Source organism: Myotis brandtii, unplaced genomic scaffold, assembly GCF_000412655.1.
Source record: "Myotis brandtii unplaced genomic scaffold, ASM41265v1 scaffold350, whole genome shotgun sequence".
Lineage (NCBI taxonomy): Eukaryota > Metazoa > Chordata > Mammalia > Chiroptera > Vespertilionidae > Myotis > Myotis brandtii.
Window position 1 is genome coordinate 2,303,962 of NW_005363468.1, and position 27,188 is coordinate 2,331,149.

At 36.1% G+C, this 27,188-nt stretch overlaps 1 protein-coding gene across 4 annotated transcripts in view; it reads right to left on the bottom strand.

Moving 5' to 3' along the window:
- The window catches only part of UCHL3 (ubiquitin carboxyl-terminal esterase L3 (ubiquitin thiolesterase)), a 53,359-nt gene that overhangs the window by 15,978 nt on the left and 10,193 nt on the right, over positions 1-27,188 (bottom strand). For all 4 annotated transcript variants that reach the window (XR_001363181.1, XM_014544085.1, XM_014544083.1 and 1 more), the window contains 4 exons: positions 19,031-19,159; positions 14,650-14,806; positions 13,893-13,978; positions 12,025-12,072 (listed from right to left, as the gene is read on the bottom strand). Coding sequence is in view for 3 of the 4 variants with exons in the window: in XM_014544085.1 (XP_014399571.1) it covers positions 12,025-12,072; positions 13,893-13,978; positions 14,650-14,806; positions 19,031-19,105 (366 nt within the window). In the remaining variant the exon portion in view is untranslated. Of the gene's footprint in view, positions 1-12,024; positions 12,073-13,892; positions 13,979-14,649; positions 14,807-19,030; positions 19,160-27,188 lie in introns of those variants that run through there.

Here is a 27,188-nt window from a genome sequence, read left to right on the forward strand (position 1 = left end):
CCCCCCCCCCCCCGAGTGCACAAATGTTTGTGCACCGGGCCTCTAGTCTATATATATAAAAGCCTAAGCGACCAAATGACCAGTTACTATGACGCACACTGACCACCAGGGGGCAGACACTCACCACAGGAGCTGCCCCCTGGTGGTCAGTGCGTTCCCACAGCGGGAGTGCCAATCAGCTGACCTACGGGCACCAGATGCAGAGCTCACAGCTGGCTGCCACAGCCCAAAGACCGCAGCAGAGCGGCAGTGAGCCTACTAAGCGGCAGTGGCGGCGGGAGATGCAGTGAAGCCAGGATGAGCAAGAGCGGCAGGCAGGAGCAGCAGGCAGTGTTGGATTGCCAGTTTCAACCTGATCCCTGCAGGTTATGTCAAGGGACCCCACCAGTGCACGAATCCATGCACTGGGCCTCTAGTGTAAAAATAAGTCAACAACTCTTTAACCTGTTCAATAATAAAAAAAAATGAGAAATGCCATGAAGGCTAAAAATTAATGAACTGAACCTTTAATAAAAAGGTGGGGGAGTGTGTCTGTCTACCAGATGTACCAGTTAATAATGCAGACTTTTTTCAATAGATGGATTACACATATGTTGATATATATGTGATTTGATATGTATGCTATTTTGTTGTATTGACAGCAAGCTTCAAAACTTCATATGTCAAATTTGCTGAAGGTGTTAACATCATAGATATTTTTACGCTTAAAAATGTCGAATTTCGTGCCAAAAAAGAGCATTTGCGGGAAGTTTTAATTCATTACTTTATTTTGAAGAAAAAGTTATCATATACTTCGGGAAGCTTATGGTGAACGTGCTCCATCTCAAGATACTTGTGAACACTGGTTTAAACGCTTTAAAAGTGATGATTTCGATGTGAAAGACAAAGAATGTCCAGGTCAAACAAAAAAGTTTGAAGACCAATAATTACAAGCATTATTGGATGAAGATGCGTGTCAAACTCAAAAACAACTTGCAGAAAGTTTAAACATTGCTCAGCAAACAATTTCCGATCATTTACAAGCAATGGGAAAGATTTTAAAGGAAGGAAAATGGGTGCCACATCAACTGAACAAAAGACAAATGGAAAACTGAAAAGTCACCAGTAAAATGTTGCTTCACTGTCAGGAAAGAGTCTTTTTTGGATCAAATTGTGACTGGCGATGAAAAGTGATTTTGAGAATCCCAAATGCACAAAACCATGGGTTGATCCAGGTCAACCATCAACATCGACTACAAGGCCAAATCGCTTCGGAAAGAGGACAATGCTCTGCGTTTGGTGGGATCAGGAAGGTGTGGTGTATTATGAGCTTCTAAAACCAGGTGAAACGGTTAATACTGATCGCTACCGACAACAAATAATCAATTTAAACCACGCTTTGATCGTGAAACGACCAGAATGGGCGAAGACATGGCAAAGTAATTTTGCTTCATGATGACGCACCATCACACACTTCAAAACTTTAAAGACACGGTAAAAGATCTTGCCTGGGAAGTATTAACCCACCCACTGTATTCACCAGACCTTGCTCCTTCAGATTACCACTTGTTCCCATCGATGGTACACACCCTTTCTGAGCAGCACTTCAAAACGTACGCAGAAGTGGAAAATTGGGTCTCTGAATGGTCTGCCGCAAAACAAGAAAAGTTCTATTGGGACGGTATCCACAAATTACCTGAGAGATGGGGGAAATGTGTAGCTAGCGATGGACATTACTTTGAATAAAGCACTTTGGATGTTTTTCTTGAAATTATCGTGTTTTCTTTGATAACACATCTGCACTATTAACCGGTACACCTGGCGAAAAGCCAACTTACTTTTCCTTCAGTTAATGTACATGCTCTGTGTGTATTAAAAAAAAAGAGAGATTGCTCTTTAAACTATCTAATAAAAACTGAAGAATTAGAAATGCAGGGTAGAAATGGAAATAAAATACTGAAAATAATAAAATTCAATGTTTTAAAAGAATTTTAGTTTCTTATTAGATGATCATTAGAAATCATGATTCCTTTTACTGACCTGTTGATAAAATAATAAACTTGATGGTGACAAATTTAAATTATTTCCATGTACTTTCAGTGGTATGTCTTTTCAGATGTTAGAAATACCACTGAATCTAAAAAATGATACATGGAAAGGAAAAAATCAGGAACTTCTCTAGGGCTGCCAGATGCTATGAAAAGAAGTAAAATTATGATGTGTAAGCGTACGTGAGGATATGGATGTGTGTAGATATGTGAGAACATGTACACATATATAAAACTATTCGTTTAAAATCAAAATTCTAAATTCTAAATGGATTTCTGTAGACTTCAAGTAAATTTCAAGTATAATACACTGCATTACACAAAATTTAAAGTCCAAATTTAAAACAGGAAAGTAAAACCAGATTCATGCAAAAGATGCAAACTTTCCTACAGAGTATCCATATTCAGTTGGCAAAGATGTCAAAGTAAAACATGGGCTAGATATCAAAGTACACAAAATATCACTACATAATCCACGGAAAATTTGTATAATGGCAAATTTCTTCATTTTGCTCAGTTAATAAATCAAGATGCCCACAGGTATCGAGACATTCTTGATATTTTTCCCTAATGGTTTAACAATTGTGTTTTCTCACTTCAATTTACAATTCTCCACATATGAAATTGCTGTTAATACAATGACCTATATCTGTAAATGTTACATTAAACAGAAATATTATTACTTTTTAAATCTGAGAATAGCCCCAAGTAAGATTCTCCTTTACTACAAATGAAAGAAAAACAAAAACCTTAATTCCTAACATAATCTCTGCTTTGGAAAGTTGTGGTTTAAACCAAAACAAACAGAAAAACCCACCATCCTCAGTTATAACCTCGACTCTATTTTTATCGCTGAAGACATTTTTATTTATTTTATTTATTTTTTATTTTTTTTTCCCTTTTCCCCTTTTAAAATATACTTCATTGATCCTTCACAGAGAAGAAGGGAGAGGGATAGAGAGTTAGAAACATTGATGAGAGAGATCGATCAGCTGCCTCCTGCACGCCCCCCACTGGGGATGTGCCCGCAACCAGGGTACATGCCCTTGACCGGAATCGAACCTGGGACCCTTGAGTCTGCAGGCCGATGCTCTATCCACTGAGCCAAACCGGTTCGGCTGAAGACATTTTTAGATGGAAGAGTTACATCTAGTCAGATATGTAAGAGTAAACTGATGAGTTCAGTCTAAGAAATCTACTTTAAAATATTAAGTTTAATATCTCCATTTTCAAATCAGATATTGGAAGAGAAAAAAAAAGGAAAAGATGAAGAAAGAATAAAAAAGAAAAAAGACCCTTTTGATCAATTTCAGGACAAAACATTTGTTAAGGAAGAAAAACAAAGTGTAAACAGGATGTAGTAGTAGTAACTACATTCTTAACTTTTCAACAACCAATTTAATCCATTTACACATCGTTATTTAGTGATATGAGATAAAGAACTGATCACATGCATGGAAAAAGATGTCAGTGTTCTGAAAGAGAGGAATTAAAAGAATCATTTCAATATTTCCCCTTATAACGAGTCCTAATTTGTACTCCATCTTTCAAACTGAAGTCTCCCACTCAACTCCACACATACTCTAAACATACCCGTATTCAAGGAATGATATGCAGAAGCAATGACAACAATAAAAAAAAGATAAAAGAGAGACAGAGGCAAAAGGTGCAAGAATAGGAGTTCCAGAGCATTTCTCAATTTTAAGAATGAAGTTGCCCAAAAAAGATTTCCAGTAAGTCTTGTTGGAATGGTGTATGGAAAGTATATGGAAAAAGAAGACAAACCAGAAAGTTGCAATTTCAGACTTCTTGACAAAACTGGACTATATAGCTTAAAATGCATGATACTTTCATCAGAGTTAATTTACTATTTCCATCTGATTCTCCCAAGATAATCAGGAACTTAAATTCCACATTATACAAGAACTAAGTTTCTTCTTAATACCTTCACAGTTTCTTCCAAAATCAAAGAAAGAAGAAAATAAATCCCTAAAACAGGAAAAAAAATGTGAGCATCTTAACTCCTTGTAACGCTAACATAATTGAAATAACTAAAACTTATACTTCAGAGTAAAATGAAGCCATGCAAACTATACTTACTGGTATATTACACATCTAATGAAGATAAAACTTGATCTTATGCCCACCCCCTCTGAAAATTTGCATTGATTGGGCAAAAAAAGCCAACTAAATACACACAAACACAAACACATGACTTATCTTTAATTGTGCATACATCTACAGGGTGGAGCAAAAGTAGGTTTCCAGTCATTCATATGAAAAATAATATAATAATTAATAAGAATGTGTTTTGCATAATCACAGCTGTAAACCTACTTTTGCCCCATGCTGTATATGAACACATACTTGAAATCAGAATATACCCATTGCTTACCCAATAGTCAAATAATCCTTCTCTTATAGGATAATACTAACCAAAATAGACTACACATTTCATTAAATTAATTACAATTTCATGATTTAAATTTATTTCATAAACTTTTACAAAAGATCTTTGAAAGATCATTAGCAATCAAACATAATATTTCCCTCTATCAAACAAGCCAAAATTTAAAATCTAAAAATAGAATTAAACACTGGCAAGGTCTATTTTTGAGGCTACCTCCACTGAAATAAGAGATCCCTGAAGACACAAACTATGTTTTATTCAGGTGTACATATAGCTCCTAACACAGTACCTGGCATAGTAGGTGCTCAAACAGGTTACCTGGTTCATTAAATGAAAGACAATTTCATATTATTTAACAAGAACCTTAAATATGTTCATTTCTTTGACTCAAGGTAATTCTACCTACAAGAAACTACCTTAAAGAGAGATCTTAGAATGAGTACATGTATAAATAAAGATATTCAAGGAAGTTATATTTTTAAGTTGAAAATGAAAACAATTTAAACATCAAAAGTTAAGGAAATTATGCCCCGCTGGTGTGGCTCATGGTTGAGTGTCCACCCAAGAACCAATTCCTGGTCAGAGCACATGCCCAGGTTGTGGGCTCCAGTCACCGGTAGGAACATGCAGGAGGCAGCCATTTATGAAGTTTCTCACTCATTGATGCTTCTATTTCTCTATCCCTCTCCCTTCCTCTCTCTCTAAAAATCAATTATATATAAACTAAAAGTTAAGGGAATTACAAAGTAAATTATGGTTCATTCACATGAGAGTATATAGCCATGAAAAATTATTTATGAAAAGGTTTTGATGAAACAAGAAAATGCTCATGATAAAATGTTAAGAAAAAAAACCCCCACAAAATTTTGTGATCTCAACTGTTTTAAAAATGAATTTTGAAAAGATTCAAACTAAATAAAGTGCTAAAAGTGTGTTGTATTTTTTTGCTACCTTTCCCATATTGGCATACTGTTTTTAATTTAAAAACAGAAATAAAATAATTATGCCAGTTTCTATTATTTTTCATTACAAATTGACATGAAGGTTCCTGAGCAAATGTACATTTTTTTAAAGCCAAATACACAATAAATCAAGAGATTTCTACTTATAGCTGGGTTAGCTCCTAGATTAATACAAACAAATCACAAAATTTAGAAACTGCATTTTAGATAAGTATCAATGAAGTTAAAGTAAAGTCTGAAGGCAAATAAAATATCCTTTTGGATTTCTTTCCTTGCCTTCATATTTGACTTGAAGATTGCTTCCATTTTCTATCATTGATCTTTGTTCATAATTCAAAAAAAAATACTTACATTTTAATTTCCTCATATCCCATCGTTTTTATCTTTCCCATCTTAAATGAAACATAAAAGCAGTAACTTTCAGTATAAGTTAATGACAGTGGAGAGCTACTGTCCAAATTTCTGAACAATCATGGTGGAATAGGGAAAAATATACAATAAACAATTACCCTATAGCAGCACCCTACTGCTAATCCTCCTAAAAGACTACTGTATTTTGGTGGCTCAAATTACTGATACCTCATTTAGTCTACGAATCTCTACATACAATAAGGCTCCTGCCTATTCCATTCCCATGAAAACGTTCTGAAAGAGAGCATCAGTGATGCCAGTGATGAATGCCATTGCTACTGCACTGTTGTTATTGCTTCACTTCCTCTGTCCACTCCTTTATCACCCACATGCCCCAGGATTTCACTGTGGTTCACCACTATTCTCCCTCTATAGAATTATCAAGGTTCTATTACCCAAATACAAAAGACTAGATATCTCCCCAGAGCTTTAGACTCCATATCCAATTCTACCCAGATGACCCTTAAACTCAATATACTGAGTACTAAACACACCATCTTTGGCAGTTCCTTACTGTCTATAAAATTCTAGCTGCCCTTTGATTTGACTTCATCCTTTTTGGTTTCATCCTCTACCACTCATATCCATTTTTCTGAATGCCTAGTAAAATAAAAGTACAGCTTAATTTTTATTGAAGGCCCATTATATGCCAGGCATTGTTCTAATTACTTTATGTGATTAACTCATTACTCTTCACAGCAATTTCATAAGTAGATGCTATTATCTTCATTTTATGCATGAAAGTACCATGCCTAAGCTACTAAGCAGTGGAGTCAGTATACAAACCTACATCCTATGCTCCTCACTTTTACACTATGTAATTTCTCATAAATGTCTATATATGCCAAGCCAAGCACTGTCCTGGGTTGTCAGGTGAATGACAAACAAAGGTGTATGCCCACATGGGACTCATATTCTAGTAAATAAAAAGAATAAACAAAGAACAGAAGAAACAAATTATTAAAAAGCACCAGAGCCCTAACCGGTTTGGCTCAGTGGATAGAGCATCGGCCTGCGGACTCAAGGGTCCCGGGTTCGATTCCGGTCAAGGGCATGTACCTTGCTTGTGGGCACATCCCCAGTGGGGAGTGTGCAGGAGGCAGCTGATCCGATGTTTCTAACTCTCTATCCCTCTCCCTTCCTCTCTGTAAAAAATCAATAAAACATATTTAAAAATAAATAAATAAATAAATAAATAGCACCAGAAAGAAAATAAACAGGATTTCATAACAACAAATAAATTCATAGTGGACATACCTAACAATGATGAAAGAAAGCCTCTTTGAAAATTACTTTTAAGATAAGACTTAAGCATGAGAAGGTGCTGACTATGCAAAGAGGAAGGGTATATCCAGAAGATAACTTGGTCATTAGAAAAAACAAAGATGGGCCTAGAATATAATAATCTATATTTCAACGTGGCTCAATGGTTGAGAGTCGATCCATGAATCAAGAGGTTACCGGTTTCATTCCTGGTCAGGGCACATAACTGGGTTGCGGGCTTGATCCCCAGTAGGGGGCGTGCAGGAGGCAGCTGATCAATGTCTCTCTCATCCATGTTTCTATCTCTCTCCCTTCCTCTCTCTCTAAAGTCAATAAAAACGTTTGTGTTTTTTTTAAAAAAGAAAGCACAAAGATGGTGTTATGGACTGTATTATATTGCCCCAAAATTCCTATGTTGAAGCCCTAACCCCCAGTGTGACTGTATTTGGAGAGGGCTTTTAAGGAGGTAATTAAAGTTAAATGAAAGCAGAAGGATGGGCCCTAATCTGACAGCACTGGTGTCCTTATAAAAAAAGAAAGAGACCTTTCTCTCTTTCTCTCTCCCCATGCACAAAGAAAGGCCAGGTGTGCACACAGTGGAGATGGCACCTGTCTATAAGGCAGAAAGAGCGGCCTCACCAGAAACCAACCCTGATGACACCTTAATATTGACTTCTATCCTCCAGACCTGGGAGAAAATAAACGTCTGTTGTTAAAGTCGAGTCTTCAGTGTTCTGTTATGGCAGCCAAGTAAATAAAAACAAATGTGAAAAACCTAGATATTTATGGAAAATGACAAAACCAGTGTGCTAGCATATAGAAAGCAATGGAGATAATACTCAAAGACTTAAGCACCTGTTAGATCAGTGATGGCGAACCTTTTGAGCTCGGCGTGCCAGCATTCTGAAAAACCCTAACTTAACTCTGGTGCCGTGTCACATATAGAAATTTTTTGATATTTGCAACCATAGTAAAACAAAGACATATTTTTGATATTTATTTTATATGTATAAATGCCATTTAACAAAGAAAAATCAACCAAAAAAATGAGTTTGGGTGTCACCTCTGACACAGGTTCGCCATTACTGTGTTAGATGGACCAGAAATGAGATGATTATCAAAATAGTTCCTGCTGCAGGAGTTTTAAGCTGGTTAAGTCTGGATTTGGAAATGTATGATGTGGTTTTTGTTCTCTCAGTGACTTGGAACCACTAAAATAAAGGGGTGGACAAAAGTACATTCATAGTTGTTCATATGGAAAAATATACAATACAAGAATAAATTCTGTGTTTCACGTACTCACAACCGTAACCCTACTTTTGCCCATCCCTGTACAGTGACTAGAATATAACAATCTATATTCCACAAAACAGCCCCACACAACAAAGAACTGAAACTTTCCAAAAATGTAAATAGTGCCCTATTGAGGAATAAAGGCTAATGAATATGTTTTCTTTACTAAGGGGCTTACGAAAAAACAAGATTTAGCCTTTTTTTTTTCCTTTTGGTAGTTCTTACACCACTAAGGATAGTTCTGAGCCAATTCTGGTGAATTCCTACATGTGTTGTGCCTAGGTGCAAGGAATGGTGTTGGATACTTTGGGAAAAGCATCCAACACCAACCCGAGGCCCAAGAGCCACAGTAAGAGTGATATGACACCACATTTCATCAAAACTAAGGCACCACTGGTTATAAGATGTATAATTTATATTATAAAATGATAACATAAGGCAATTCCACCAAATAAATTATGGTGTCAACTATAAGACACATCCTAATTTCAGAGCTGCTAAAATGTGAAAAAAAAAATATACATCTTTCCCGGTCCGGGTGATTTAATTGGTTGGAACATTGTCCCTCAACCAAAGAGTGGCGGGTTTGATTCCTGGTCAGGGCCCAAACCTAGGTTGCAGGTTCAATCCCTAGTCGGGATGCATACGGGAGGCAATTGATCAATGTTTCTCTTTCACATGGATGTTTCTCTCTGTCTTCTCTCCCTCCCCATTCCTTTCTCTAAAATCAATAATAATATCCTCGGGTGAGGATTAAAATAAATAAATATATATCTTAAATAAATGAAAATAGTTAAAATGCAAATAGTAGGAGTCATATAAAAGAGTCTGTAGAAGGGATGGATTGCTTCATGAAGAAAGTGGTATTTAAGCCCAATCTTGAAGGGCAGGTAGACCTAGGAAGACTAGAGATTGAAAGAAGGAGTATTTTTAGGAAGAGGGAATTGCAAGAGGTAAAACACAGCAACAATAAAGTGAGGGATGGCTAGAGAGAAATAATTAAAAAGAAAACACTGTTGAAAAACTGGAAGGGCCCTAACCGGTTTGGCTCAGTGGATAGAGCGTCGGCCTGCGGACTAAAGGGTCCCAGATTCAATTCCGGTCAAGGGCATGTACCTTGGTTGCGGGCACATCCCCAGTAGGGGGCGTGCAGGAGGCAGCTGATAGATGTTTCTCTCTCATCGATGTTTCTAACTCTATCCCTCTCCCTTCCTCTCTGTAAAAAATCAATAAAATATATTTTTAAAAAAATGGAAGGACAAGGGTTAAGCAAACCTTGTATACAGGTAGGCAAGGAGGCTAAAGAGGCTGAATATTATTACATATGTTTGGGTAATGGTTAGCAAATGCTTTTTTTTTTTTGCCCCAATACACTTTATGGCTATAACATACACCAAGAATGGGAGATGCGAAACTCGCAGAAGAGATAATTCTTGTGGGAATACAATTTGAAAAAGCCACCTAGAATATCCTAACTTCTCCATCCACCTCACCTTGAGAATCATTTAGGGAATCCCTAGAAAATTTCAGTTGCCAAATGATTCAGGTTATATTTCGAGAAAGATAATCCAGCACAATTGTGTAAAAATGAATGAGAATTAGAAAAAACATTAAAGGCTGAAAATTTACATAAGCAGCTGATTTTCCAGGCAAGAAGTTAAACAAATTTAAATTACATTAGTATTAGTGGGGAAATGTATGGTAGACAGGGAAGAAAATGTGTAAGACACAGGACAATAAACTCACACAAGAATACATGCATTCTAAAATATTGGTCATTCAGTTTAGATCCGGAAAAAGAGAACATTATCTAACATGAGGCAATAAAAACTGTAATTTGGATAAAGCAACTAAAAGGTGGCAAGAGAAGTATCCTAAAGACACTTTTTAAAAAGTAAACAGTATTAAAGCATTTGGTTCCTTTATTACAAATAACTGTTTTCATAGTTTACAAATCTCATGCTGATCATCATCATCATTACTAATTTTAACCTTATAATTTTTTTTCTTTGGTTAATCCTCACGAGAGGATAATTTTTCCCATTGATTTTTAGAGAGAGTGGAAGGGAGGGGGGGAGACACAGAGAAACATCAATGTGAGATAAACACATCCACTGGTTACCACCCACACGCACCCTAACAGGATCGAGCCTGCAACTGAGGTATGTGCCCTTGACCAGAATTGAACCCGAGACCCTTCAGTCCACGAGCCAACGCTAACCACTGAGTAAAATCAGCTAAGGTTTAACACTATAAATTAAAATTAAAAAAGCAAAGCATACCAGGATCATATAAAGCAATTAAAAAAAAAACAGAGTATTTCATTAATTTCTAATCTGGAGCTACTTAGACATTCTTTGCGTGCATGTGTGTCTGTATGTATGTGTGTCTGTGTGTAAACAGTCAAAAACACAAAAGTCCACATTTCTGAAAGCAGAACCTGACAGCAACCAAGAAGGTATGATATAATTAGGAAGAATTAGTGTTAAATTCCTAAATGGTTTTATTATAAACATTCACAGTTATCCAGTTTAATCTATGAAAAATTGTTGTTATACTATAGTATCAAATTGTTGTCTCCTTAAAAAATTTTAAGTAGTAGGAATATTTAAGTTCACCATTTTTAAATCAGGTATTTAAAAAATATTGTTAAGACATAAAGGCAATGTCAGCTTTGTACATTAAAAAGTATGGTTTAGAGTCACACATGGGGTGAAAAAGAAAAATATCTATAATCTTCTGGTGTTAAATGTGTTATAAATATACCAAATGACTTTAATTAAATTATAGTCACTTAGATTAAAATACCTTTTCACAAACTTCCCCCAAGAGTGGGAGTGTGAGGTTGAGAGAAGGAAAGAAGAAATGGAAGGAGGGAATGAGGAAAACCATTAGAATGAAACAAGGGGGTGAGAGGAGGAGAGGCAACCTAGAAGAACTAGCTAATCAGATAAAGATGGTGAAGATCATCACATTGCCCCAAACAGATTTACTGAGCAGAGAATGATGCAGCTTTTTGCTAGAAGCTGGGTGTGATAAAGACTCTTAAAAATTATACAAGTTATCCACCTGTACTACAGTGCAGGTATTTTTCTCAAAATATTTTCAAGTCAAAGGAATCTCATAGGGCAGTGATTTTCAAAATCACAGAATTATTAAAACATGCAATACCTATTTAGTCAGGACTACTGATCTCTTCTCCCTTAGACTTATAAATAAAAAAATGACACAAGCCAACACAATAGCTGTCTGGTATGAATGAACCAAAATTAGACCTATCTTTTTTGTCAGACTGGCAAAAATATCTATTTTGGGGTGGCACCGAATTTTAGTAATTAGTTTATATGTGCCATGAGATGAAAAAGGTTGAAAATCACTGTTATAGGGAAGTCACAGGCCATCGGTTACCCAAAGCAAACAACACACAATCTGCAATCTATCTAAATGATTAGACAAACTGAGATGGCCGATATAAATGTGCCTGTTAACAATCTGTCAAAATGTGTTTTTGTGCTACTTCGTGACTAATTTTTACATAAGAGCCAATTCCTTCAAAGGAAAAAAAGAAGTCCAATGAATTTTTTAAAACTACATGTTATATAATAACATTGTGGTTAAATTTACACATGGCAGAGGAGTTTTGAAAAATGTGAAATACCTCAGTCTGACCTTCATGGGCACTGGTCTCATGAGTAACTCGAATAGCCTGTAATAGGAATGCAAGGTATTAATAGGGGGGAAAATGACTATATCCTACTTTTTAAATGAAAACAATATTAAATACTGATGAAACAACAAATTGAAGTAAATTCAGGAAAAGTTTAATTTGAAGTATTTAAGAATATTTAAGAATGAATTGCTGTACTTTCCAACCCACAAATCTCTGAAGACTTAGGATACTGAATATTGAATTATTTGTAATTTCCAGGTACAAGTGGGAATCCTAACTTAATTGTTAGGACTGACATTTAACACTTTGTTCAACTGAGACTAGAATGAAGTAAGCATCTCACGACGAGACGGAAAAAGCTTAGCTCATCTGTTTCTTCAGGTTACATGCTCCTCTGCAGCTCTGGCTGTAGTTATGCTTAACCATGCAGCTTCAGGCAGCAGTTTAGAAATGTGGAGCAAAAGCATGCATTTATCAGAAGCTAGAGAGTTTAGTTTCCTGAACTTAAAAAAAATGCTCTTATAATACCCTCTATTAGCAAAGATGAAAAGGAATAGGCAAAGTAGTAAATTACAGGTGAAAGTACAATCTCAATGCATGGCAATTTAGCAATAATTATCAAAGCCTTAAAAACATGCACTGTTTGATCCAGCAAATTCTTTTCTATAAGTTTATGTATTTACATATAATTGTATATAAGTATATATCATTATGGATATTTGCAAAGATTTAGCTACAATGATATACCTGGTTGTATTTTTTAAACAGTGAAAAGAGGAAAAAATACAATAATTTATTGGTTAAATAAAATACTACACAATGGAAAGCTATGCAGCCATTAAATGATGATGTCAAATATATACTTACTGGTATGTAATACGTTTGTGATAAGTTAAGTGAAAAAAGCAAGTTATAAAACAATATTACAGTGTTATCAAATATTCGTTTTTAAAAAGTGTGTATATACATATATACTCCCTATAAAAAATATCAATGGTGGTCACATCTCATTGGTGAGATATTATTGACTTTTGTGTTATTTCATTTTTATGTAAAATGAAGATGTTTTATGAGCTCTGCAGGTTTTTTAAAGAAAAAAACAATTTAAAATAGTCAAATTATATTACAATGGTAAAAATAAATAATCAAATCAATAAATTTACTGGGAACAAACTCTGCGTAAAGCACTGCTCTAGCTGAGTACATATACACCACACTGCTTCTAATTTCAAAGAACTTACAATTTGCTTAATGTTACCAACAGGTAGAAAGCCTAATATAATATCGTATGTCAAGTACAACTGAACAATAAATTTTTTAAAAAGGTAAAATGCCTTCAAAAGAAAAACAGATTTCAAAAATAATAAAATTTAAATACCATTCTAAGAAAATTGTATGAAATGGTACAATCATTTAAAACTAGACTTTGTGGCCTGTCTTCACACATGCAAAAATATTATGCTGATAAAAGAAGTAGAGTATGGCCTAACTTCTACCCTTAAACCTTTGTTTTTTCCACTGTCTTCAGCCTTACTCCAAATTCCCCAGGAAAGACATACAGAGCATATATTTATTGGAGGGAGGGAATGGTGAGAAATAGTCTATCGTAAGATATTTATAAACTTGTAAAACAAACTGCTTTTTCTCTCTCATTCAGCTCTGGATATAGAAATGAAGCAGTAGTTTATGGATATTTCAGTACTGTTACCTGAAACATAAAAAAATGCCTTTTTAATGGATGCAACCAAATCCATAATTGTTCAAAATGACAGCTTCAAGACAAACCCCCAAACTGAATCTACAATCCCATAAAACTTTGCCCACATATAAAATCAAGACAAATAGAAGGTACCGACGTCATAGTTCTCCAGGTATCTGGCTCGTTCTTCAGGGCTCATTGACACAGACTCCTCTAGGAATTTTTTCAAGGTTGATCCAGATTCTGAGAATATTAAAGAAGATAAAATTAAAAAGGCTTGATATATCAAAGAGACTGGTATATGAAAATACTAGAAGCATGCTGCCTATTTTTCAGGTAAAACCCTTTCACTGGTAAATTAGGCATGTAAGAATATTGGCCTAAATGATAAGGCTTAAGTTGTTTGTTTCTTAAACCTCCGTTTATCAACAATATAAAAGAATGAGAAGGATTATTAGTTCTTCTAACAGTATATACATCCCCATTTTAAATGAAAGAAGGGAGGAAAATATTCTATGTAGTACTTTGAAAGAAAGAATTAGAGCACCACCTAGTGCTCAATAAGTTAGCTTATACTTTAAGGCAGCGGTTCTCAACCTGTGGGTAGCGACCCTTTCACAGGGTTCGCCTAAGACCATCGGAAAACACATATATAATTACATATTGTTTTTGTGATTAATCACTATGCTTTAATCATGTTCAATTTGTAACAATGAAAATACATCCTGCATATCAGATATTTACATTACGATTCATAACAGTAGCAAAATTACAGTTATGAAGTAGCAACGAAAATAATTTTATGGTTTGGGGTCACCACAACATGAGGAACTGTATTAAAGGGTCGCGGCATTAGGAAGGTTGAGAACCACTGCTTTAAGGGATGAAAACAGCAGTAGTGAAAAGTTATTTACCAAAATGCATCTTGTCTTTATTGTTGGCAATAGCATGGATCAGTCCAATTGTTCCACAGGCATTGCTGATTGTTTGCTTCATGAAATATACTGACGATTTAACATCTTGTCCCTGAGATTTTATTTTTTCCTCCTCTTCTGTTCTGAATACTTCATACTATTAAAGAAAAAGCCAATAGTCAAAATACGAAAATAATATACTAAAAAGGACTTAAACATAAAACTTCAAAAATTCTAACTGTATGGGATATCTTACTAAAATACTACTTTTAAAAGAATAAAGTAGATTTACATATTCTTACTTAGGAATTTATCTATGATTATAGAGTTCTTGTAGGTCAATATACATTAATAAAATTCTTATTTATATTTTTAAAATATTTATTTTATATATCTATTGAAAATCTGAAAGGATATAAAAAAATTTAACAGAGGTTATCTCTGGGATAAGAGATTCCTAGAGGATTTTTACTTTCTGCTTTTTATATTTCTATATAGTTGAATTGTCCTATCATAACAAAATTCACACTATATTTATAAGCATACAATATTCAGAACAAACATTCACCATTATTTCTAATAACTGGTTGTAAAAACCAATATGGCATAATGATGAATGTCAAAAGTGTGAGCTCTACATATGACTGCCAGAGTTCACATCCTTGCTTTGCCATTATTAGCTGCGCAGCTTTGACAAATTATTTTCAAAAGGTTAAAAATGAGTGAGGAGAAGCAGAAGAGGGAGAGTAGAAAGATGACTTTATTGTTTTGTCTATAATTTTCAAATTCCAATAGAGTAAGGAGTCAGCAAACTAGAACCAACAGGCCAAATCTGGTCAACTGCCAGTTTCAAAAGTACAGTTTTTTTTGTTTTTTTTTTGTACTGTCTACATCAAACTAAAAAGTTTTTGCACACAAAGGAATCCATCAATAACACGAAGACAACCTAATGAATGGAAGAACATACAGTGGGGCCTTGACTTACGAGTTTAATTTGTTCCATGATGTATTCATAAGGAGTTGATATCCAATATTTATAAAGAATTCATACAACTCACCATAAAACAAACAAATAACAACAATCCAATTAAAAAATGAGCAAAGAATTGAACAGACACTTCTTCAAAGAGGACATACAGATGGCCAAGAGACATATGAAAAGATGTTCAAAGTCACTAATCTTCAGAGAAATGCAAATTAAAACCACACTAAGTTATCACCTCACACTTGTCAGATGGCTACCATCAATAAATCAACAAACAACAAGTGTTGGCAAGGACGTGGAGAAGAGGGAACACTTGTGCATTGTTGATAGGAATGCAGACTGGTGTAGCTACTAGGAAAAACAATATGGAGGGTTCTCAACAAACTAAAAATGTTACTGCCTAACGACCCAGTGATTCCACTTGTGGGTATATATCCGAAGAAATCCAAACACTAATTCTCTTCACTCATTTTTAACCTGTGTTCATCACTGCAGTGTTATTTACAATAGCCAAGATATGGAAGCAACCCAAGGGCCTGTCAATAGACAATTGTATAAAATGTTGTGGTACATATATACAATGGAATACTACTTGGCCATAAAAAAATGAAATTATTACCATTTGCAACAGTAAGGGTGGTCCTAGAGGGTATTATACTAAGTGAAATAAGTCAGTAAGAGCAAGACAAACACCATATGATTTCACTTATATACAGAATCTAAAGGAAAAAAAAGTAAACAAACATACAAAATAGAAACAGACTCAAAGATGCAGAGAACAGACTGATGGCTGCCAGAGAGGAGAGGGGTTAGGGGGCCGGGTGAGAAAGGGGAAGAGATTAAGAAGTACAAACTGGTAGTTCTGTTTTCATAATAAATTCTGAACCATTATTTCATTCATATAAGTTCAGTTGATAAAAACTGAAATGTTCAATATAGTAAGGTCTTATCCTGATATGTTTGTATGGTTCTACACTTCAGTTTCTTGTTGCTGTTTAATATTATTGTTCCTTGCTAACAAAGCAAAATATTTGATAACTTCACAAGATTTAATGCTTAGAAGAAAAATCATAAAATGATACAGATCAAGTCTAGAAAAAAATAAAATGTAATTATGGTAGACCAAAGTGAAAACACATGGTGAAGAAACAATCAAAATATCAGAAAGAAATAATTTATAGCCTTTCCAACTATGATTCCTTGGCTGGTAAACTCAACTATAAAGTATACATTTAAAACCATAATTGACTTTATTTAAAGGGTAATGAGGTACCCATGACAGTTCTTTTGCTATTAATACGCTTAAGCCATTTGCAACAACATAATCAGTTCCTAAATTAGAACACAGAAGACCAAAACACTTTGTATCTCTTAAAACATCCACTAGATATCCTTGGGTAACTTTAATATGTCACTTATGAGCTGAAATGGGGAACCTACCAAATTGTAAGAGACATGAAAAAGTAAGAGATACCACTATATTCGCTACTTATGTAAGTATTTCTATGTTATTTATAGATTATTCTAGTACTTACCAGTATCTATTAATAACTTATAGAAGTGTATGTTCTTTCTAGCAATAGACACAATAAGCTTTTTAGTACTAATGATCCATTTACATGAAGAAGGCCTATTGATAAGGATAACATGCTCTCTTTAATACTGACGACCCACTAAATAAAGAGCAAATCCTACTTATTCCTTTAAAAAAAAGTAGATCATAAAAATAAATGGTTTGGAAAATTTCCAATTCAGATATAGACTCACATTTATATCACACCAACTAAAAAAGCCTAAGCTTTAAGAAGCTGACTTTTTTTTTTTTTTGAACCTCCCTGAGGATATGTTTTTATTAATTCTTAGAGAGAAACAGACAAACATTGATTGGTTGCCTCCTGCCCATCCACCAACCAGGGATTGAACTCTGGACCTAGGTATGTGCCTGACCGGGAATAGAACCCACAACCTTTCGGTGTACGGGACAATGTTCCAACCAACTGAGCCACCCAGCCAGAGCCTAAGAAGCTAACATTTTGTTCTGGTTACAAGTGTGTAAAATATCCAATATAATATCTGGGTTGCAAATACCCCATCTGTAAAATCATATAGTAAAATAGCTACCTTATTGGGTTGTCTTGCGATTGGAAGGAAAGAATGGCCCCTAACGTTTTAGCTCATGCCTGAAATGGTAAGTATGCAATAAATGCAATCTCTGCTGCTGTTTCTTACACAATATGATGGTATGTGTAAATGGTTGTGGGATTATGTGTGTAAATGATTGTGGGATTATGTGTGTTCCAATCACCTCTTATTTTCTTGAAGGTGATTTTTCCCTTTTCTGTTACCTACCACATTAAATTATCACCAAATTCTATACTAGTATAGGTCTTGAATCCATCAGCTTTTTTCCACCTTCATTGATGTCATCTATTCTAGCTTACTCCTGGAGCTGTCTCCCAGCTGGTCGCACTGCATCTTTTTTTGCACCTCTTACAGTCTGTATTCTTTTTAAAAAAAACAACCACCAAAAAACCCCAGAAATTTATTCTCTCATAGTTTTGAAGGACAGAAGTCTGATCTCAGTGTCATTTAGCAGGGTTGGTTCCTTCTTGGGGACTCTGAGGGAGAAGCTGCTCCATGCTCTTAGCCTCTGGTGATTGTTGGCCATCCATGGCTTGTGGCAGCATCACTCCAGTCTCTGCCTCTTGTCTGACAGACATGGCATTCTCTCTGTATCCAGTTTGTATTCTTTAATGGTGGCCTTTGATGAACATGACTTTTTATTTGATGAAATCTAATTTATCAGATTTTTTTCTTCCAGGATTAGCACTTGTGTTTTGTCTAATCATATTACTTAACATTTCTAAAGTATATACATTAAGCCCTGGCCAGTGTGGCTCAGTTGGCTGGTTGATGGCCCGTGCACTAAAGGGTTACTGGTTCGATTCCCGGTCAGGGCTTCTGCTTGGGTTGTGGGCTCAATCCCTGCTAGGGGGCATGCAGGAGGTAGCCAATGGATGTTCCGCTCTGACACATCAATGATTCTCTCTCCCTCTCCATTCCTCTGTCCAAAAATCAATAAAAAATTCTTAAAGTATATACATCAAAATGTGAATGTCACATCAAACCATAGTTGAGGCAATCTCACTAAATTTTTTAAAAGAAGAAAATTACACAAGTTTAAAAGACTAACTCAGGGTTTTATTGTCAGTCTATAAATCAAAATCTAAATATCATCTCTTCAATAAAACTAGATATTTAAGGTATCCCTGCTCCCTAGATTTCTTCTTTTTATGCAAGAAGGGAGTCATTTGTTGTTAAAGAAAAACATAATATTTAATAGAACAATAAAAGAGAACTTTGCATTTACTGAAAACTTTATATCTTAACAATTACCTTTTCTGTAATAGGGAAGAGAAGTAATACTGCACACACTGGTCTTGGTACCATGCTAAGGAGTTCAGGATCCATTCCATATACATCGACAAATTGCCATTTAGGATGCAGGCCTAATTGTTTGAGAAACTGGTAAAAGAGGGAAAAAAATATATATGTATATATAGTGTTAATAAGGAAATAATCAACATGTAAATACTGTGTATCCATATACTAGTATATAAAAGCCTAAGCAACCATTACAACCAAACAACCTGAACAACGGGTCAACCAGTCACTATGACGCACACTGACCACCAGGGGGAAGATGCTCAATGCAAGAGCTGCCCCTGGTGGTTAGTGCACTCCCACAGCCAACCTCCTGCGGCTCCTCCCCAACAGGCACTGGCTGGCCGGCCAACCTCCCGCAGCCCCTTCCCCTGCCGGCCGCCCCCCTCCCCAATCAGCCCAGATTGGAGGGGACCAGCCAGCCAACCTCTCAAGGCCCCTTCCTCCCCCAGCCGGCCAACCTCCTGCGGCCCCTCACCCCAGCCAGCCGGCCCCCATGACTGGCTGGCCAACCTCCTGTGGTCCCTCCCCCTTGCTGGCCAGCCCCCAATAGGCCCCAATCACCGGCCAGGCCAAGGGACCCCACCTGTGCATGAATTTGTGCACTGGGCCTTTAGTCTAATACATAAAAGGGAATGTATGGTACAAATATTACTGATATTCAATAAGAATGAAGTAGGTTTCCCATAAATAGGGGATGATACTAAGCACAATGTTTTTCAAAATCCATTACTTTGGGACGGAATATAATAAGCCAGGATTTCACCAAACCCATACAAGTCCTAGTAGATAATTATTTTAGAAGATCAACACAGTTTATCCTACTTGCCTGAAGTTTAAAAATAAATAGGTAGATATCATAAATCATATCAGTAAGTAAAGATTATACAAAGCCAAAAAAGTCCAATGGACTTGTGCGAACACCAGATAATGCTTGATATAAGGAGTACACTACTGGCTTCCTGACCTCTAGTACACAATGAAACCCAGTCAACTGTACCGATTATTATATCTGGCAAAACAACTATAACAAAAGAATAGTGGTTTGTTTTGTTTTTGTTGTTAATCCTCACCCAAGTATATTTTTTTCATTGATTTTTAGGGGGTGGGGAGAGGTTGAGAGTCAGAAACATTGATGTGAGAGACACACATAGACTGGTTGCCTCCCCCATGTGCCCAGACCAGGCTGGGGATCCAACCTGCAATCAGGTACATGCCCTTCACTGGGAATCGATCCACGACCCTTCAGTGTGCAGGCCAATGCTCTAACCACTGGGAAACACTGGCCAGGGCAAGAATAGTGTTTTTTTTATTAAGATTTCATAGGAAAATAAAATGCCAGGCCCTAATCTACTGCAGAGAGAAAAAAGTAAAATGTAATGAGAATTATGTCAATTTCACAAATTCTTAACAAATGTCTATACTGAATAAAGATGATTTTTTAAAGTGTACTATCACAAAATAAGTGTACTATCACAAAATAAGTTTCAGATGACAGAAAAAATGAGAAGAGGAAACAAAAAAATCATGTTAAGAATTCATCATTATACCTTACCTCAAAAATACATTATAGCATCTATTGATCTAACATCATCATCAGTCATCGTGTCTCAGTGGTTGAACGTTGGACCTATGAACCAGGAGGTCACGGTTCCATTCTGGGACAGTGCTCCTGTCTGGGTTGTGGGCTCGGTCCCCAGTAGAAGATGTGCAAGAGGCAGCCGATCAATGGTTCTCTCTCATCATTGATGTTTCTCTCTCTCTCTCCCTCTCCCTTCCTCTCTAAATCAATAAAAATATATTTAAAAAAATAAAAAGGTGCCTTAGGTATTTCTCCCTAAAGAATGGTCACATGTTCTTAGATCATCAGATCAGATCTTGCTAAATCAGCAATTTTCAACCTTTTGCATCTCATAGCACACATAAACTAATTACTAAAATTCTACAGCACACCAAAAATATATTTTGCTATTCTAACAAAAAATAGGTATAATTTTGATTAAAAAAATAATAACAATAGTAATAACCTAACCTTTTTGCTTCAAAGTGACTTTTAAAAGAATCAGGTGTCTGCCCAACCGATGGGGCTCAATGGTTGAGCATTGACCTATGAACCAGAAGGTCACAGTTCAATTCCAGGTCAGAGCACAGCCTGGGTTGCGGACTCAATCCCTAGTAGGGGACATGCAGGAGGCAGCCAATCAATGATTCTCTCTCATTTTTGATATTTCTATCTCTCCTTCTCCCTTCATCTCTGATTCAATAAAAATATATTTTAAAAAATCAGGCGTCTGTATTTAGATATAAGTATTTCTGGTAACCAATCAGATGCAACATTATTATGCAACATGACTGATACGACGCAACTTTATTATATGACCTATATTTTTATGGTTTAAGACAGGTCATTCACACAGGACAGCCACTGTTGTGTTGGCTATTGTCATTTTCTTATTTCACAATCTAAGGGAAAAGAGGTCAGTGTCCCTGACTCAGTAGTCAGGTATTGCATGTTTTAAAAATTCTTACAACTTACTAGTTGAAATCTGTGCTAAACTGATGGGAAGTAAGCCATGTTTCATAAACAGCATTATTAATCTCACACACAGGTATTCCCATCCATTTATCAGCTGTAGGGAGCAGCTCTAGGGTTAAGCCTCAGACTGACCTGTGGCAGGGCCACAAACAAGTCCCAGCTTGGAGGGCAGAGCCCTCTTAGCTTAATTAACATTGTTTGCGGGTAGTTACAGGTGGCTCTACTACTTACAGTCAACGGAAAAACGTATAAATACGTTTCCCGCATACAATGTGTTAAGCTTAACCTTATAGCCCTCCCTAGTTCCTTCCTAGGTAGCTAATAGGATGTGGGAGGTGCAGCAAGTGCTACCAAAACAAGTGCTGCCAAAACAAGGTGAAACTCACAACAAGAATTTAAACATGTTGACCACTTGTTTTGATCCCACTATAAAATAAAGCCTGGCTAGCAGGCTGGGTCTTTCTGTGTCCTCATCCAGGCACCGGAGATCCACTGAGCCCCAGCTGTATTCTCTTTGTCTGTCTTCTTTAATCCTTCACCGCCACCCCTCAGGCTCACTGAACTCTTGGCTGTGCTGGCCCGGCACAATCAGCCAGTAGAAGAAACTCTACTTAATGATAACATATTGGTCAAAAATAAGGTCTTAGATATGTGTTTATTTAACTATATATATTTTTTATTGATTTCAGAGAGGAAGGGAGAGGGATAGAGAATCATCCACTGGCTGCCTTCCAGGCACGTGCCCTGTCCGGGAATCAAACCCGGGACCCTTCAGTCCACAGGCTGACACTCTATCCACTAGCCAAACTGGCTAGGGCTATATATTTGTTTTTATTTGTGTCACATTAAAGAGGTAGAAAAGATACATTTGGTTGTTAATCTACAATCAGGCATTCAATTAATCAACTCCAAATATTACCTGCACAGGACTGACAGCCCTAACCCTGATAAGAGGATTTAAATGTATATGTTACTGTTACGTACCCCTAAAAGCCATATTGTAATTAAGTTATAAAACAAGATGGTACCTGTAGCAGGAAATTTCACATCTGTGCTTACAAAGTGAACGTAACAGTTAAACATTTTAGTGAAAAAAAAACAGTCTGGACATAACTGGTAAATTAATGTGAAGTAAGCAGTAAACTTACTCCATGTCAGCCAAAGCTAACAAGTATAAAAAGTACCAAGCTCCAAAGGCAGCAGCTGTAGTGACACTGAGTAGTATCAAATTGCAGACACAATTAATGATTAAACAGCCGATTAAATTAAATACAAAAATGAATTAAATACAAAAACTATCAATGAAGTCATAGATTTCCTTAACATGTTACTCATATCGCCAATCAAATGAGATTGATATAAAGTTCAATTAAAGTAATATCTATTAAGTATATTGGTTGGATCCTCTGACCCCACCCTCCCCCCATTGTTACGGGTAAGACTCAAACAGGAAGTCATCAGATGAAAAAAATGAATAAAAGCAGCTATTAATAGTAAATACCTCTGAGAAGTGGAAAAAGAGTGGGGAGGTAAGTCTTCAACTTTTACCTCTTACTTTAAATCTTAAAGGTGTTGTACTTTTATCATTTAAAATAAACCCTTCTGTGGGTTTGATGATTATATGCAAATAGAGAAAAATTATAAGAAAATTCTCTAAAATATTAACAGCAGTTAGCTTGAATGGTGTGAACTCAACTTTTTATTTTCCAGTATTTTTAAAAAGTGTAATTTTGTAATAGCTAAATGCAGCTTCTAAGTTACAAATCAACAGAACTGATACATGTGTATTTTATTGAAATTCACAAAACTGGAAGAAAACCCAAAAAAAGTCTTAGAACTATAGCCTCCAAAAATCTCTCTAGACTACTCACAAAGAAAAGCATCTTATATATGCATTTGCAAAGCTACCTCTATACAATTAGCATACTGTTTGCATGAAGCCAAATAAAGACTCTTATAACTTCTAAGACCAGTCTTCTGGCTTTTCTAAATACTGGACAATAGAATAACAAGATATTCTGATTGATTAGCTCACTAAATTTTCACAATGCCTCTAAAATATTGGCCAGTCAAAAAAATTAGTAAATAACAATATCCTTGGTCAACTTATCCTTTTTATTCAATGGCCCAATGATAAACTTTCCACCAGATAAAGAGCATTTAAATTACTTATAATGATTTTTAAGATTATGATGCATCAGAAACCATTTTCGGAGTTTTAATGCACTTCAACTTTACTGCAACGGGAAAGGGAGGTTTTATTATATCCTTTCACCAATAAGAAAACTGAGTTTGAGAGGTTACATGATTTTTCAAGGTCTCACTGCCAGAATCCACATGCAGAACTCCGGATGTGCTGGCACCCGTTTAGTTCTCGAGCCACATTTCTCACTGAAGTTTCTTTTTGTACCTTTTTTCCTAACTTGAGCCACCACGAAGTCTTCAAGTTCTTAAAGGGTCCATAACCATCTCTTCCCTCCAGATTTCTGCACACAAATTGCAGTTCTCTATCTAAACACTGTTGGCCTCTGCCTTGATTTACAATGAATTGTCCCTCAATCTTTAGGTGACAGTCAAATAAAAAAATCTGATTTTGTAATTTTTAATAGAAAAATTAAATTTACTCTCCTTTCAAATTTGTTCTAAAGCCACTTTCTCTGGTCTTTAAGACCTAAGATCCTGGACAGCAATAGATTCTTCCTTATTACAAATTCATTAATGCTGTGGGTTATGCCAGAAATTATACTTACTTAGTAATTGCTTGATTTAACTATTATTAAAAGTATACTAGTAGTAATTGCTAGATACAAAACTAGGAGCATAACTAATAGTTAAATGAGAAAATGATGGTTCTTAAAACCTGGAAACTAGCAAAATTAATTTTAACAGAGATGTAGTAAAAAAAAAGGAAATTAAAGTACAGGAAACATTTTATGTGGTAATTAAGAAAGGAGTTTATTTCTCTGAAGGCTCAATATGGACTGACTACACAATTGTCAACAAAAGTAATGCAATGCTAGTCTGCTATAAAAAGATGTATTTTTAATTTTGTATCCTGCTATTTTACTGAATTCATTTATCAAATGACATTTTTCACAGAACTATTATAAATAATCCTAAAATTCATATGGAATCACAAAAAGACCCCAAATAGTCACAGCAATATTGAGAAAAAAAGAACAAAGTTGGAGGTATCACACTATCTGATATCAAACTATCCTACAATACTGTAGCAATCAAAACAGCAAGGTACTGGCATAAAAATAGGTACATAGATCAATGGGACAGAACAGAGAGCCCAGAAATAAACCCATGCTGACATGGTCAAGTAATCTATGATAAAGAAGGCAATATACAATGGGAAAAAGATAATCTCTTCCATAAACGGTGTTGGGAAAGTGAACAGATACATGCAAAAAAATAAAACCATATATACTATATACAAAAAAAATAAAACTTTCTTACACTATATACAAGAATAAGCTAAAAATGTATTAAACTTACATGTAAGACCCTAAACCATAAAACTCCTAGAAGAAAAACATGGGTAGTAAACTCTCTGACATTGCTCTTAGTAATACAGTGGAGCCCTGACTTACGAGTTTAATTCGTTCCATGACGGAGCTCATAACTCAAATTACTCGTATGTCAAATCAATTTTCACCATTACAATGAATTGAATGCTGGGCTGATGTTGTGGTGTTCACTGTGACGTTCGCTGCGCCAACTAGCAGTGGGGTATCTGAAGCTGGCTCGTAACCCGAATTTTAGCTCGCAACTCAAAGCAAAAAATCGGCCGAGAGATGGCTCGTATCTCGAAAAACTTGTTAGTCGGGACACTTGTAAGTCAAGGCCCCACTGTATTATTTTGGATATATCTCCTCAAAAAAAAAATAAACAAATCGGATTACAACAAACTAAAAAGTTTTGCACAGCAAAGGAAACCATCAACAAAACAAAAAAACAACCTACTGAATGGAAGAAGATATTCACCAATGATACATCTGATAAGAGGTTAATATTCAAAATTTATGAAGAACACAAACAACTTACCACCAGAAAATAAACAATCCAATTTAAAAATAGGTAGAGAACCTGAATAGATATTTCTCCAAAGAGTACATAGATTGCCAATAGACATATGAAAAGATGCTTAATTGTTCCTCAATCTTCACTAATCTTCAGAGAAATGCAAATTGAAACCTCAATGAGATATTACTTCACACCTGTCAGAATGGCTATCATCAATAAATCAACAAACAACAAGTGTTGGTGAAAATGTGGAGAAAAGAGAACACTTCATTGGGATTGTAAACTGGTGCAGCCACAGTGGAAAACAGTATGGATGTTCCTCAAAAAATTAAAAATAGAACTACCTTATGACCCAGCAATTCCACTTCTGGTTATTTATCAAAGAAATCAAAATGCTAATTTGAAAAGATATATGAAGTCCTATATTCACTGCAACATTATTTACAATAGTCCAAATTTGAAAGCAATCTAAGTGCCCATTAACAGACAACTGGATGAAGAAGAGGTGGTACATATACAATATACACTGTACACATATGGGTATATATACAATATAAATATTACTTGGCCATACAAAAGAATGAAATCTTACCATTTGCAGCAACATGGATGGACCTAGAGGATATTATGCTAAATGAAATAAGTCAATCAGAGGAAGACAAATACCATATAATTTTACAATTATGTGGAATCTAAAGAATAAAATAAATGAACAAACAAAACAGAAAGACTCATAGATAAAGAGCATAAACTGATGGTTGCCAGATGAGAGGGGCTGGGTGAAAAAAGTGAAGGGATTAAGAAGTATAAATTGGTAGTTATAAAATAGTCATAGGATGTAAAGTATAGCATAGGGAACATAGTCAATAATCCTATATAATAAAACCCTAATATGCAAATCGACCGAACAGTGGAACGACTGATCACTACGACATGCACTGACCACCAGGGAGCAGACGCTCAACACAGGAGCTGCCCCCCGGTGGTCAGTACACTCCCACAGGGGGAGCACTGCTCAGCCAGAAGCCGGGCTCACGGCTGGCGAGTGCAGCAGCGGTGGCGGGAGACTGTCCCGCCTCCAAGGCAGCGTTAAGGAGCGGGCCTAAGCTGGCAGGCGGACATCCCCTGAGGTGTCCCAGACTGTGAGAGGGTGCAGGCTGGGCTGAGGGCCTCCCCTCCCCTGGCCAGTGCACGAATGTCATGCACCAGGCCTCTAGTATTGTAATAACTATGTATTGTGCCAAGTGCGTACTAGACCTTACGGGGGGTGGAGGGGGGGGGAGTAATTACTTTGTAAATTATATAAATGTGTAATCACTAGGCAGTACACTTGAAACTATTATAAAATAACTAGAGGCCCAGTGCACAAAAATTTGTGCACTCGGGGGGTGGGGGGGGTCCCTCAGCCCAGCCTGTGCCCTCTCGCAGTCTGGGACCCCTCGGGAGATAGCGACCTGCTGGCTTAAGCCTGCTCCCGGGTGGCAGAGGGCAGGCCCAATCCCTAGGTGCAGCCCCTGGTGGGGCTCAGAGCAGGGCCGATTG